Source organism: Tachypleus tridentatus, chromosome 13 (genome assembly GCF_004210375.1).
Source record: "Tachypleus tridentatus isolate NWPU-2018 chromosome 13, ASM421037v1, whole genome shotgun sequence".
NCBI lineage: Eukaryota > Metazoa > Arthropoda > Merostomata > Xiphosura > Limulidae > Tachypleus > Tachypleus tridentatus.
In genome coordinates, this window is record NC_134837.1 from 234,409,614 (window position 1) to 234,425,299 (window position 15,686).

The following is a 15,686-nucleotide window of genomic DNA, read 5'->3' on the forward strand; positions in this document are numbered from 1 at the left end:
AGTGAAAATAACTTTTTAAAACAAATTTCACATTTAGTGTTATATACGCATTTTAAACATGTTGCAAAAACAAAACTAATTAAAATTATTTTGTATGCTAATCATTTTTAAAAGGCTCATACGACATTAAGTAAACCGATCTATGTTTACATCGATCTTTTCTTATGTCTCTTTATCCAACTGACCCTGAAAGCGATAACTTTGCTTTAATCAGTGATGACGAGAAAACCCACTTGTAGAAAAATATATATGTAAAAACGGCTGGTTTGGGTTGAGAAAATTTGTATATAGAGGAGCGAACAATGTTTCGACCTTCATCGGTCGTCGTCAGGTTCACCGAAGTAGGTCGAAACGTTGTTTGCTCTCTATATAAAAGTTTTCTCAACCCAAACCAGCCGTTTCTACATACATAATAACTTTGCTTTGATTAAGCTATAAACTGTTAGTTAGCTTCAGAGATGTGAAACGTAATGTTAAATGAAATATTTTGTTTACTTATAATAATAATAAATATGTTAACTATTTTACTGGTTAATTATTTTTAATAAATAATATAATAAAGGTACAGTAGGATAAACCAAATACCTAGAATTAAAGTTCATAAAATTACGTAGATCACCTTGTATTAATGTCTAACCAGTTTTTAAGGACTTGGATTTCCAAGTTTTAATTTATATTAGTATGTTGTTGTTGTTTTTTTTAAATTACGTTACATTATGAAGTATGTTACTAATTTTATCATGGAATAATTATTTTTTTCTAGATTGAAATAATAAGTTCGTATAAGCAAACTAAAATAATTTATGCAATAGAGTTCGTTAAATTACTATAAATTCAGCTTTAAGATTTCTTCCAATCATTTTCCTTTTCAAATTGTGAAAATGTCATTCATAAATATAACTGATTTTTAGCGTACCTATACCATTTATAAACAACATCCATAGGGTTGGCTTCCACTTCACAGTATAGTTGAACATTGTCATATTCTACAAGGTTTGCATTAAGAGCTGAAAGGCTCACTTCTGGAGCATCTGAAATTTAAATGAAGTGATGCTGTAGATAAGTCGAAGAAGGAATATACATATCTATACAGATATATGCAGTTTCTCAAGTATGTTTTTGCTATTTGACATTAAAAAAATGACATCTAAGAAAAAATCATCTTGCGCATTATCGATTGTTTGCACTACTATTACAGATGTTTTAACTACTTTGATGTGCAGTACATAAATATTTGAAAAATAGGTCTTACTTGCCATAACTAAAATATTACTGGTGTGTTTCTAAAATGATTTTTTTATATGTTTTAGGATTGAATGTTTCACAATTTTCAACTGGTTATGTTGGAACTAAGGTAAACGTTATAAAATAGTTTTAAAACAATATGTATTAAATACTAACCATATATATAGTTTGTGTTCTGTTTTAAGCGAAAAGTACCGTACTACAAACGTTAAAAAGTTTTATATTCTGGATATGACAAGAGTACTAGCGAACACGTGGATCTTTGCTCCAAATTTAAACGGTCGCTATGGTGCAAATTTAATGGCTTTAACCAAGTTACGAACTTCATGAATCAACCATTTTTGGAGAGAAGTTTGTTTTTTGTTTTTTCAGATGTCCGGGTTTCCTAATGGGTGGAGTGAAATGTTATAAATATAAAAAAATAACGTAAAACATTTGTTAAAGGTTTATTCTATTATTACATTAAACTCTCTTCATCAGTAGATATTGTTAATGAAAAATATGACGGGTATTAAAAGTGAGTAAAAATTTCTTCAAGCTTTCACACCATATTATACTGTTATAGGTAACACATTTTAACAGTGTGACTAGTATCATGGAATTATCTAGAAGCGAAACTAAGATAACAGAGGAATCAACATAGTCTCTCAACTGTGTATTTTTTAAGTAAGCCAGTTCTGTAGATAATACATCTTTAATAATTTGTTTCTACGTCCAAACTATGCTATTTTATGTTTGTCCTTTCGTTTGAAGGAGTAGATATTGATTTTTTATTTAGTATTTCAAACAGTTTCAATAAAAAAACAAACTTACAATATTAAAACTGTTAACTTTGTTACTGCATTTTGTAGACATTTATTCAAAAGCGTTTAAAATACAAATATACTCTATAATTATGTAATTAAAGTAAATATTAATAAAAATAAAACTTATTTTTTCGTATACTGTATATATCTTAAACTCTGAAATATTTGATAATATGATATAAATGGTCTGAAAAAGAAAATATCACAAGAGAAATTCCAATTAATATTTTATGTCTCAAAAGAACATTTAGTCAAATACCAATTAACCACTATTCCATATTACTTTTCGGTTACTAATATGATAGCATAAATTTTGTCTTCTACATATCAAATGCACGCCATTAGTGCTCAACTTGGAGACAAATAATTAAATAAAAATACATCTAAGTCAAAGGAATCCAAACCTTTTTCTACTGGTACTCATAAATCAAATTTCGTTTAAAACATTCTTAGCGTTGTAATGTGTTTTGATTCATTAACTTAAGGCACGTTATGTTATATTTAGTCAAGAAATAAAAAAGGGTATTGGAACAATATTATACGCATGGTTTTTATTTTATCATATGCTAGTTATTTCATATTTGATAACCTGGTAAGATAAAAAGGAATGTACCAAAAGATCACATAATAAAAACAATTTCCATGTTATCAGGCTTTAGATGTATTATGTTTGGCATAATGATCATGATACATAGAATTTACTTTTTTTTACCACAGACCAGATTCATTCTGTTTGATAAAAACGGTACTGAAACATTATTTAAAAGAAAAACATGTTGTAACTCAACAACAGTACTTTTCACAGTAAAGAAACAAACTAATAAACATTGTCATGGCACTGGTACAATAGCGAAAAATTATAATTAGAGTATAAAAGTAGTAACGTTTTGTTGCATACTCTCTGAATTATCTAAATTTAGCTGTGCTTCATAAAGAATGACAACAGGTTCAGTTAATTATTCTTTCAAATATATTATAAATTGGCTAGATAATTTATATTTATCTTCTGCAAAAAATTCATATTCATGGATACTTCATGACTATTATGATGCAGTTTAGATCTTTCCAGTATTTCAATGGTTCTATAAATTCAGCCCACAGCGGCACAGCGGAATGTCTGTGGACTTACAACCCTGTAATCCGGGTTTCGATACTTGTGGTGGGCACACCATATATAGCATATTGTGTAGCTTTGTGCTGAATTACAAACAAACAATCGGTATAAATTCAGTAATTATTCAAATTATTCACTTTTACATTTGAAAATCCCTTACATAAAATAATAACAGACATTCTGGTTTTCAAAGAATCATAGCTCTCCAGCAGCACAGCGGAATGTCTGCGGACAGCAGTATACTGCTGGAAACCGTGTTTCCATATCTGTGGTAGGCAGAGCACAGAGTCCTTTGTGTAGCTTTGTGCTTCAATAAAAAACAATTTAACGAATATCAGATTAAACTGTACTCGTCTAGATCGATTATTTCAACTTCAACTTTAGTTGAATATCATGTAAAAAAACATTTTTTTGGGAAATCACTATATATATATGTAATTTCTACTTACATTTCACTTCCAGTCTTATAGTTGCAAAGGCTGGTTGTTTTAAAGCTGGATTTTCTGACCGACAGGTGAAATTTTTCATGTGGTGCTTCCGTGCTGGTGTCAGTTCCAATTTCAGGATGGCGTTGGCTCGTTTCGCGTCACTAAGCACACGTGTTTCGTATTCTGTATTACTGGTTACTACGTCTCCTTCCCCATCCAGCCACGATAGCTGAAAAGAAAACAAACTCTGAAATACTATATTTTCCAGCAAAACAATCCACATATTTCAATGATCTCATTGTGATTTCACACTATAGCGAATGATTAGTTATTTCAAAATAACCGTCTTTGCATACGTTTAATTATAAAAGAATGAAACCATTAGCTAAATGAAATATTCGTGATGAAGAAACCCACTTGAAGTAAAAAAATATCACAGGTCAAGTGGTACGGGTATTAACAATTTTATTAAAAAAACAGAGAACAAAGTTTCGACCTTCTTACGTCATCTTCAGGTTAACCTGAAATATGTTGGAATAAGTATGCCCCTCGATTGAAGATGGTATTGTTTCCTGCTAAAATAAGCGAGACAAAAACTTAATTATGTTAATATTCATCATATGTTTATAATATAGTTAATTTGTAAGATGTGTTTTAACCAGATTTGTCGTCATATTTTAGATTGCAGCTGTTTGAGTGTGTATGTTTCAGGGTCTTTAATAAACTATGAGTCACAAAGAAAATCATTTAAATAAAACATTTTGAATATTAAAATTAATACCACTACTGACGCCCATTGTGTATTTTGCACAGAAAATGAAGGATTTTACAATTTTTCTTCTTTAGAATGAGAGTAGTATCAGGTACAAACATGAAATTTATATACCACCTTGTCCTAATTTTATTGTACAACTACCTACTTGGAAAGTACAGAAACGTTGAGGAAAGTGGTATTATCCAAAATGTTAAGAAGGTCGTCGTATTTCTTCATATTACAGTAGTGATTACTATATTATATGAAGTAGTATAACTGAAAATTATTTGTTTGTTTATGAAAACGCTGGTAATACAAATATTATTGAACTGGAAAAGTATTTGTGAAAACAAAAGAAATAAGAAGAAGCAGGTGGTTTACGACAAACAATAACATGCATTCTAAAAAATAGTGTTTAAATTATAATAAAGCATAATGTTTCTTCAGTCAGATGCTGGTGTTAATAAGTCAAAAAGTGAAGTAGTGGACTTGTATATGCCGTTTATTTTTTCGTTTGTGGTTTCATCTTGACATTCTAAAGAAGGAAACAAGAATTTGTTTTTTTTAATTTCGCGCAAAGCTACACGAGGACTAACTGCGCTAACCGTCCCTAATTTAAAAGTGTAACACCAGAGGGAAGGCAGCTAGTCATCGCCATCCACTGACAACTCTTGAGCTACTCTTTTACCAACGAATAGTGGGAGTAACTATCACATTACAACGCCCCAAAGGCTGAAAGGGCGAGCATGTTTTGTGTAACAGGGGTTCGAGCCCGCGACCCTCAGATTACGAGTCGAATGCCTTAACCACCTGGCCATGCCGGGCCCGTGTGCGCTGAGAAAAGAGTTAAATCACCAACAAATGCATTCTAACATGTTATTTGTCCATTGTGGTGATTGGTTTAATAATTGAAATCATTTGTTGTTTTGTTCAGTTTTTTTACAGATCCATATTACTTACATGATTAGAACTCAGGAAAAATATTTAATATTTTTGACCTGAAATGTTTTTTATGCAAAACATGGAGTTAACCATCTGTAACGTAGAACTGATTAGCATGAGAACATGGAATTTGACTGTTTACTATTGACACTTCTCCATCCACATAGTGTGGAACACCATTTAATAGCAACGTGGTACAAGTCATAGATTTTCAAGTTCCTGGACCTTAACTATGAGGCCACATCCAGCCCAAGATGTTATGCACAGCATTATTTCAAAACTGAAAGTGACAAGGCCTTGTATTTTTTCCCATTCAACGTTGTTAAAGTCTAAAGTATTGCAAAAACATGCATTATGTATTATAATTTATCTCGAACGAGTTTTCGAGTTATTATGTTACGTACGTCACGTAATGCGATTTAAAGTAGTCGGAATGGTAATTTATAAGTTAATTAACTGTCGATGTGAATTAAATTTATTATATTTGCTAACGATTTCCTTTCTTAATCATTTGTGCTTTAATATACAAATATTAATACAATTGATAACAACGGTTTATATACAAGAGTTCTCCAAACTTACAAACAACACTCACTCTTCTATCTAGTCTAGAACTGAAACTTTTATCGACTTACTTAGTTTTAATTTATATTCAAAGGTTTTACAAACTTACAAACAATATTAAATCCTCTATCTGGTCTGAAGCTGAATATTTGTCGACGGTTCACGTAGCGCAAAATTCACAGATACATTTCACTTGCTAGCTAGCTCTATCCTTGTTTGACACAGCACGGTTTACAAGCTTATTTTTTGAAATATTAACATTCGAAGTTAATTCACTGAAATTTGTAATGTTCAAAATCTACAAACGTTCCTGGACAAATATTTATAGTTTTCGTATTAATAAGTGTTTACCACATTTATAGCTTCTGAGGCTTATAGTATACTGACTGTAGGAAACCAAACAATATTCTAAAATATCTTGCAATAGCTAGTTTTTGCACTCATTAAGCGAGATTTTAGAAAATTCACTTGGAAACAATTTTTGATGATACACTAGTGCTTTTGTAAAACATATATTGTTGATTCTTACACTCGAAAATATTCTATAAGTTTAAAGAACAGGCATGAATTTTGCAATACACATTTAACAATATACGTTACATGCATTAAAATGGAACAAACGTAGATATTAAAATAAACGTATATCATAAATCTGTTAGACTCTATATTAACATATTTGTTTATATAAATGTTTATTTTTAATTGCAATGTTTTGCAGCACCAAATTGTACAAGTTGATTTTTTCCTTTTATACGAAATACAATAGAATAAAGGTAAAATACGATCTTGTTTCATATAGTAAATTACCTTTGTAATCTTCCACTTTTAACTCATGGTCCATCTCATAAGTTAAGGTATAAAATACCTCAGTTTGTTGATGACTTGCTTCAGTTAGAAATATCGATATATCTTTCTCATCGTGTATCATTTGTATCTGACTTTTAGTTTACTACTTTCTTACACAATAAATTCTCACAAATATTGGGTTAAAGCACGTCCACAGTTGCAATAAGTAGTTACCCTCTGAATTTTACATTGATTTATCGTATGTGTAGTGTAATGCTTCAATGGACTTATGAATATCTTAGACATTTCAATCCATCTTCTCATATTTAAATATACAACGGAAGTAGTTTTTAGATGGTAAATTATGCTGAATGCAGTATTATGAAATATAGACTCAGTTGTCAAAACTACTTACTTTTGGTATATCGATTCAAACTTAGTACCATATTGTGGAACAAATCCATAAAATAAACCCATCATTGATGACTTTAGTAAGGTATCACGATGAAAGAATTCACATAAACATTAAGCAAAAATGTCCTTACTGCTTGTTTTTGCAGGATAGTTTTAGTCTATTAGTCATTCATAAGAATTGTGTATGCAAAGGTCAGTTGCACTGTGCCTTGAGTGTTAAAATTAAAAGAAAAAATAGTGCAAAATAACAATATTGCTATTTATTATTCGTTTCGTAATCAATACGATTGCCAATTCAACCATGAACAATGGTAAAATCAGTATTTTGGAGGTAGAATGTTTCAGCAAGTCTAAACTTGTTCTGTTGGCGATAGTTAAGTGAGTTATGAATCACTTGATATTTTGCGACATTCTAAACAGCATTATACTATGTACATTGGTAATGAATACGCCCTCATTTAGTGCGTCATGTTAATAACATTCAAAATATGCCTTAGATACCTCCGTATCGTGACTAACATTCGAGTTCGAAAATTACTAGCAATCTCTCACTGGATTTATACTAGCGAATGCTAGTAACAGAATCCTGCCTGAATCATCACCAAAACTGAGTTCATTTCCTGTTAAATACCGTATACAGTAACCAATTACGATTCCTATCCTGATTCTTAAGTAGCGGTGTTTCTTTATTATGTGTTTTCAATTATTTGATTTAAGTAACAGCTTCACAACTAGTTTATAACAACGGCATATTTTCGCTGTTTTATTTATCGAAGATTGTATTCACTACAGTCTTAATTAAAAATATGGAAACAAATGAATAAAAGCTTATGTTAATATCTTGGCGCCGAATAATAAATTGAAATAAAAGCTTTATAAAGTCTACTAAGTTGTGAAATCGTTACTTAAAATATTTGTTATTTGATCTCCTTGATCTGCGAAATGTTTCTTAATTTATTTATGCAAAAATAGATGCAGAGGCTTTATTAACTGCTGGAGGTTTAAACTCTCAAATGAAGAAATCTGTAACTCCTCATTTTTAGAAATGTCTCTATGTATTTATTCTACACTTGAAAATTCAGAACGATTTGCAAAACCCTTATAATGTCCTCACATAAAGTTAACAATATTCATTTTAACTGTGATATGCGGCTATTGAGATATTAAATATTTTTACAAAAATAAAATAGTTTAAATTAAGAGAATTAATTAGAGAGTTATTAATTATTGTTCTGTAAGACATCTGACTTAATTAATGAGAATGGATGATAAGTTTACTGGTGTTTTTTTTTAATATTAGGAAAATTTAATGGTTAAGTTAGAAAACTTTCTATCTAGCACAAAATTCCTATACATACCTTTATATGCATTCAACTAAATGTAATATGTTTTTCCATATTTTATGGTTGCTTCGGCTTTTTTCCACTCAACAACCACATTCAATGTATTAAAAATAAATGATAAATTTACAACAAAGAATAAATCTATGTACTGATATGGAACTACAGGGTGTTCGGAAAGTCACTGTGCATTTATATATTTATTAACAGACAAAACTGCACAGTGACTTTCCGAACATCCTGTACAACAAACAGATCATCTTGAAGGCAAAGATTGTATTATCACAAATTTAAGAACCGGCTTTCATCATTATCACAGAGTAATGTAACAAAAGACGAGCAGGATCAAATCAATCTCATTAAAACAGAATAATGATTCTTCTAAGATAATAGAACGTAGATTATTGCAGTGTAAACAAACGCAATAACATGCTTAAATATGTATGTTCTTCAACATCTTGCTGTTGTTACAATATGACAACACAAATAACGCATGCAGAACAAAACCAAGTGACACATTTAGTGTAAGTTGACAACTATTGACAACATTTACAAATGCTACCTTAAAAACAACTATGTAAAAATAGCAAAAGCTATACAAAATGGTGCTATTTGCAGCAGTAATAAATCATAAACACGCAATCATAATTTTTGTTAAGAATAAGAAACAATAGAAAGATTCACCATTGTCGTCTGAGTAAGAATATCCACTATGGTAATCTTTCATTGTTAAAAACTTGCTGAAATATAGGTCATGGAATTCCATTTAAACACAGAAAATTGTAGTAAGGATGAAAAGTAGCAACTGGAAGAACAATATGCAACAGCAAAATCTAGTTAATGAATGTGTTGTAGTTTTCAATTTATTGATTCATTAGGAAAACACTGACTGTTTAGACGAAAAATGAAAAACAGAAAATTTTGCATCATTAGAAAATTAAGGAGAACGAATTAAATTTAAAACTACTTATTATTTGTTTTGTAAAATTCCTGTGTGATCCCTATTTGTAGATTTTAAATTATTAGTTTTTAATTATCTTGTATGTTAATACACAACAATGGACTAATATATGCTTAGAGTAGGACACAACGTTAACTGAGTGCAAGTAAAATTTTACCATTAGAAATAAAATAAATAGTCTAAGAACAGTGCTTTAAATAAATCTCTGTATCTTTTAAAATAATTATTACCGACTCAGGTGGCACTTTGCCCGAAGTTTATTATAAAGACTCATTTAATACGCGTCAAGTAGAAAATGCAGTCACTCAATACAACACAGCATCTATTACGTATTTATAACCATGTAAATCAACTTTCAGTGAAAAACATTCAACTTTCGAATAAGTCAGAGATGTTTGCAGCGGTTAGCATAATATACCTGTCTAGGTTTTGATGCAAAATATTCAGTTGTTATTTTATTGTAAGCTTGTGAGCATTAATAATATGATTGTTTGTTTGTTTTGGAATTTAGCACAAAGCTACTCGAGGGCTATCTGTGCTAGCCGTCCCTAATTTAGCAGTGTAAGACTAGAGGGAAGGCAGCTAGTCATTACCACCCACCGCCAACTCTTGGGCTACTCTTTTACCAACGAATAGTGGGATTGACCGTAACATTATACACCCCCACGGCTGGGTGGGCGAGCATGTTTAACGCGACGCGGGCACGAACCCGCGACCCTCGGATTACGAGTCGCACGCCTTACGCGCTTGGCCATGCCAGGCCTCATTTTAATAATATGAAGAAGTGGGCAAATTATGAGTTTTTTCTACACTCGTGAAATCACTTATGTTTATTATCAATGCGTGGTTGGTCTTAATTTTTCAAAAAGAAGGTTTTTGTTGTTTTTTTTCATGAAAAAATCTGCTTTTTAAATTTGTTCTTGCTCAAATGTTTTACTAAGTTTTCAGCAAATCTTCGTTTAACCTATAAACCATACTGTTTTTAGGTACGTGTATATGTGACGGATTCTTTACTGTAGATGGTTGTGTTTGTTTGTTTGTTTTTCTTATAGCAAAGCCACATCGGGCTATCTGCTCAGCCCACCGAGGGGAATCGAACCCCTGATTTTAGCGTTGTAAATTCGGAGACGTACCGCTGTACTAGCGGGGGACAGATGGCTGTGACTTGTTGGCGATAAATATCGATGATAAACAAAAAGCACACTATCCACGTGCCTTAAAATATGTTAAAGCACGTCAATAATATATACAAATGTTCATTACACGGTTAATCACTACAGATGTATCAAGAGCTTTATATAGTTATTTCTTTTATTGAAACGAACACAATTGGTTCAGATAATTTAGAACACAAATGACAAATGAAATATTTTCCTCTGCTATATTTATTATAAAAAAAAATTATGATTATTTCATTTGTCTCGGTTACCACAATTCTATGAAGAGCTTCAAATAATTGTTTCTTATCATCAAAGTACACAGAGATGGGTTCAGTAACTTTAGAACCCAACTAACAAGACAAATAATTCTTCTAGAGTCTGTTATTACAATACATTCTGCTATAAGTTCACTTTAAAATTGACACTTTAAGCTTTATAATTAAATTCGCAAGTACACACTCTATAGCTACGTGTCTATTTAAGTAGCTTTGTCTAAGTAAATCGAACTACGTTTCACAGACTACGCAATATTAATACTACATTGAAACAACGAAAACAACTTTCTATTAACATGACGCAATAATACAGCAAGCGTCAATTCACAACAATTGAACCACACAACGTATGATTAGTGTATAGTTACCGAAACAAACCTGCGACAAACCATTGCTTCTAGAATTAGATAAATTTAACACTCACACTATACATAAGCTATCTAAATATAACACTCATGTAACTTTAATGGTCGTGTGTATCTAATAAACAAAATTATACTTCATGATAATACCAAATAATACAAGATGATTAAACAAAGTGCACAAGACGCAATGCTCAAAAGCACTCATATAGTCTAATAATCTGTTATGTGCAGAATAGTTTAATTTTACAATTTCTACGAGGCTTAATAACATAAAATTTGACTACTTAACCATAATATTTAGTTAAATAAAGCTGACATATTCAAACATTTTGAGGTTTATAAAAATCAGGTCACTTTGAAACTACATTTGAAGAAAGCCTTATTCTTAGAAAGTAACTGTTACGTGAAGAATGAAAAATATAGCTACAACAAAGTAAGAAAAAATTAGAAAAACACACTCAGGTCTGGCTCCATCTCCTTTCCCTTGGAAGATGGGGGAAGCAAAGACTGTTTGTTTGTTTTTAAATTTCACGCAAAGCCACTCGAGGACTATCTGCGCTAGCCGTCCCTAATTTAGCAGTGTAAGACTAGAGAGAAGGCAGCTAGTCATCATCACCCACAGCCAACTCTTTGGCTACTCTTTACCAACGAATAGTGGGATTGACCGTCACATTATAACGCCCCTACGGCTGGAAGGACGAGCATGTTTGGTGCGACCGGGATTCGAACCCGCGACCCTCGGATTACGAGTTGAACGCCTTAACACGCTTGGCCATGCCGGGCCGGGGAAGCAAAGAAGCTTTTTTTTTCTTCTTTTTAGTCATTTAAAAAATGCTTGCAGTTTTTGAAACTGATAATAGAATTTCTAAACAATTTATAAGGGGAAATGAGCTTTATTGTACCAGATAGAAATTTATGATTTCAAAACCTATCCCATCATCCTCCTATCTCTAGCCCTAGAAACACGGATTACACTGACACAGACACCTAACCATACAGAAATTAATATTGAATCAGCAGCATCTTCAACCATTGGGAGAATAAAGATTCACTTTTCTTAGCTGTCTGTGGTAATAAAGCGACATTCTTTAATTATACATTGAGTGTTGCTTTGCTATTGCAAAACATCCAATCATGATAAATAGTGGGAAAAAAGGAAGACTTAAAAGAGTTAAACGTTAATATTGAAAGAAAAATATTAAAACTTACTATCAATAAAGTGAGATTAAAGCACCTGTTATTCCATTCATGTATGTGTATTTACATTTGAACATAATGAAGCACACCTCTAATGGACGAGTTACTTAACGCATCAAACATTACGACCGGGTCTGTAAGGCCTATAAGTTAACCAGCCATGATAACAGTTCCAAATTACATAGTAAGCGACTTCTAAAAAAGCGGTACTTATCTTTAAGTAAACGGCACGCAAGTTAAGAATCAATATTTATCTTTCCTATTCACTGCTCCTTCCAAGTTCAATGTAACCGGTTTTCTATGCTGTCTTTAGTAATGAACCTTAGTTTCACAAATTTTAAAATTAATACACCATAATTTTTTTACACATGCCAAAATACACGTTTTCTAAGTCTTTTAAACTTAAGTTAGTGTCTTTATCTAACACATATTTTCCAAAACTCTTCACTATGGGGAAGAATACACTCAGTGCCGATTAAACAAGACGCTTGATGGTATTCTAACTCAGTAACTGTTAGTTTGTTGTAATTTATTATTTTAATTTTGTATAATTTACAGGCACTAACGAATGATAAAATAGTATTTATAATAGGCAAGCAAACAACAATTTATAAGTTTAAAAAATTAGATATTTTAGGGGATGTGGTATAAGTTTCTACAGAACAACAGTGTGCCTTCTTTAGACCTGTGGAAACAAATTGTTCGAGGCCCGGCATGGCCAGTGGTTAAGGCACTCCACTCGTAATCCGCGGGTCGCTGGTTCGAATCCCCCGTCACACCAAACATGATCGCCCTTTCAGTCGTGGGGGCATTTTAACTTGACAGTCAATCTTACCATTCTTTTGTAAAAGAGTAGCCCAAGAACTGGCGATGGGAGGTGATGACTAGCTGCCTTCCCTCTTGTCTTTGGTAAATTAGGGACGATTAGCGCAGATAGCTCTCGCGTTGTTTTGCGCGAAATTCAAAACCAAACATGTAGTCTGCTCCCCAGTAAAAAAAACAATTTATTATGCTTTTAAATCCTTACTTGCAAACTTATTATTTTATTAGAACAATGTGCTTCCTTATTCAAGAATATTATTGCAAAAACTTCACAAAATTGTATTATAATCACGCCTACCAATACTAATATTTTCCAACTATACATATATTCTCTGTGCACCCCTTAGTTATCTTATAGACTTCCTAATGAAAGACAAGTGACAAGCTTTTTGATCACATTTACTATTTGTTTGACCTAGTTTCACAACCGTTTAGTTTATTGATAAAATGCAATACAAGTAATGAAATTTTCACAAAACCAGTTCAACGAACTTACAATAGGAATCCTTATTTTTTTGTAAAGCAATCTCCAAAATGTTTGAAAATTAGGTGAAACTATATAGATTTCGACCACTTATTATACGTGAGTTCATTAGACAACACTGTCCCATAATCTAACCTATACCTTCCTCCGCAGGATATACTGCCATTTGAATAATAAACAAGATCAAAAGTCAATAGCTCAATTGATTTTTGCTTAATGAGGATAGGAGGTTTAAGCATTCTGTCGAAACTCGTTACACCATCATTGGATAAAGAAGTTTTATTGTTTAATATAAAATATACTACACTGACTGTATTGATGTTAGCATACATTCTTTAAATAAATATTGTTAATCAAATTACTTTGGAACGTCGTAACTGTCATATGTATTTAACTAATTTCAATACACTTTATCGCCACAGTATTTCTATGTCAAAGACATGATCAAAATTTCATAATGATATACAGAATCGCAATCTATAGTATTTATACAAACCTTGTTAAGCTACACAAATTTTCAATTAAGTTGTAAATAATTAGTAGTCTTATAACTCTAACAACCACGTTCTTTAGGATCAAAAATCAAATAAAGCATAAAATATTTTACGTTTTTAAACGAAAATTTTAATTTGAAATTCTTAATGAGAACAAAATTATCACAGAAAAAATCATGGTGGAAGATATGTCACACTTTCTCCAACATGTACTAGATCATTGTCACGATATTAGTTGAAATTACATCACTACAGAGTGATCTAGCAGTGTATACATTTTTCTTTCTTTGCTATTTATACAGTTGAAGTTATACAAAATTTAAAAGTGTTTGAATTTATTTATTATGTTCTGCAAAAGAAAAAGAAATTTATAATGTAACTTTATTTAAAAACCAAAAGTTAATTCGATAGCAAAAGTAAATTATCTATAGTTTTCCACAGAGTGTTTATGAAAAGATGTGACAACTGTCATTATGTTAGTACATACAAATTACACAGCAAAGAAAAAACTTATAACTGTTAAGCACCAAAGTAAATGAACATAAACAAAGAACAGTTTTCGTTAATAAGGTAATAACTTCGAGTAACATCTGACCCTGAATAGTGTTTTATTCTCTCTTTAAGGTTGTTTACCAGTTTCGCTGCAACGTGACATATTTAGCTTATTGACTACAACGGTGTAGAGTTTAGAGCAATACAAAGATATAAAAAGAAGTAAATGAAGAAAGTACTGGGGATCGCAGTTGAAAAGAAATGAGCTAAGATATCTTACAATTTTCAAACCTTTAGATCACAGGCAGTTTACTTTTATTTTTTGTATCCCAATGGATATGCGGTATTTATGGCCTTGAAACGCTAAATTCATTGAATCGATTCTCCCTGGCGAACAGACTGCAGATAACCTATTTCAGCCCCAAGCGGTTCATTTAATAAGCCCTAGGACATTATAACGCTGAAAATCAAGTTTCGATACCCGTGATGGGCACATCTCAGATATCCATTTCGTTTTTGTTTTTTTCTTCTTTTATGTGTCTTCGATAAATATATCGATTTACAACACTAAATAGTAATGGACAGAGCACATATAACCCATTTATAGCTTGGTGCTAATACACAACAAAGATAATTTTTATTTCATTCATAACACCGTGGTGACTCTACTATGATCTTAAATATTTATAACGCTAAAAATCTCGTTTCAATACTCGTGGAGAGCACAATAAAAATATATATATTGAGTAGCATTAGACTTTAAAAAATAAAATTCACAACTTTTCTCTCTCTGTTTCTCTGTTCTGTAAATCATGGGCAACAAGTGTTTATTCTGAATTTTTGTTACGGAGCAACACTTTGCTATAATTTCGTCTATTCAGTTAGTAAATAAATGCTTGATTAAAAATTAATAAAATATATTCATAATTCAGGATTTAATGTTCATGTAAGTTCATATTTAAATATGTATTTTTATAAACTCAATTTCCGTTTAAGCACTGTATTTTAACTATCTATTGTTTCCTACTGAATGTAGGCTGTTG

General features: G+C 31.4%; 1 protein-coding gene across 3 annotated transcripts in view; it reads right to left on the reverse strand.

Annotated features, from left to right (window-relative positions):
- LOC143236991 (irregular chiasm C-roughest protein-like) overlaps positions 1–15,686 on the reverse strand; it is a 136,474-nt gene that overhangs the window by 18,347 nt on the left and 102,441 nt on the right. For all 3 annotated transcript variants that reach the window (XM_076475767.1, XM_076475766.1, XM_076475765.1), the window contains 2 exons: positions 3,615–3,822; positions 917–1,031 (listed from right to left, as the gene is read on the reverse strand). In XM_076475767.1, coding sequence (XP_076331882.1) covers positions 917–1,031; positions 3,615–3,822 — 323 coding nt within the window. The remainder of the gene's footprint in view (positions 1–916; positions 1,032–3,614; positions 3,823–15,686) is intronic.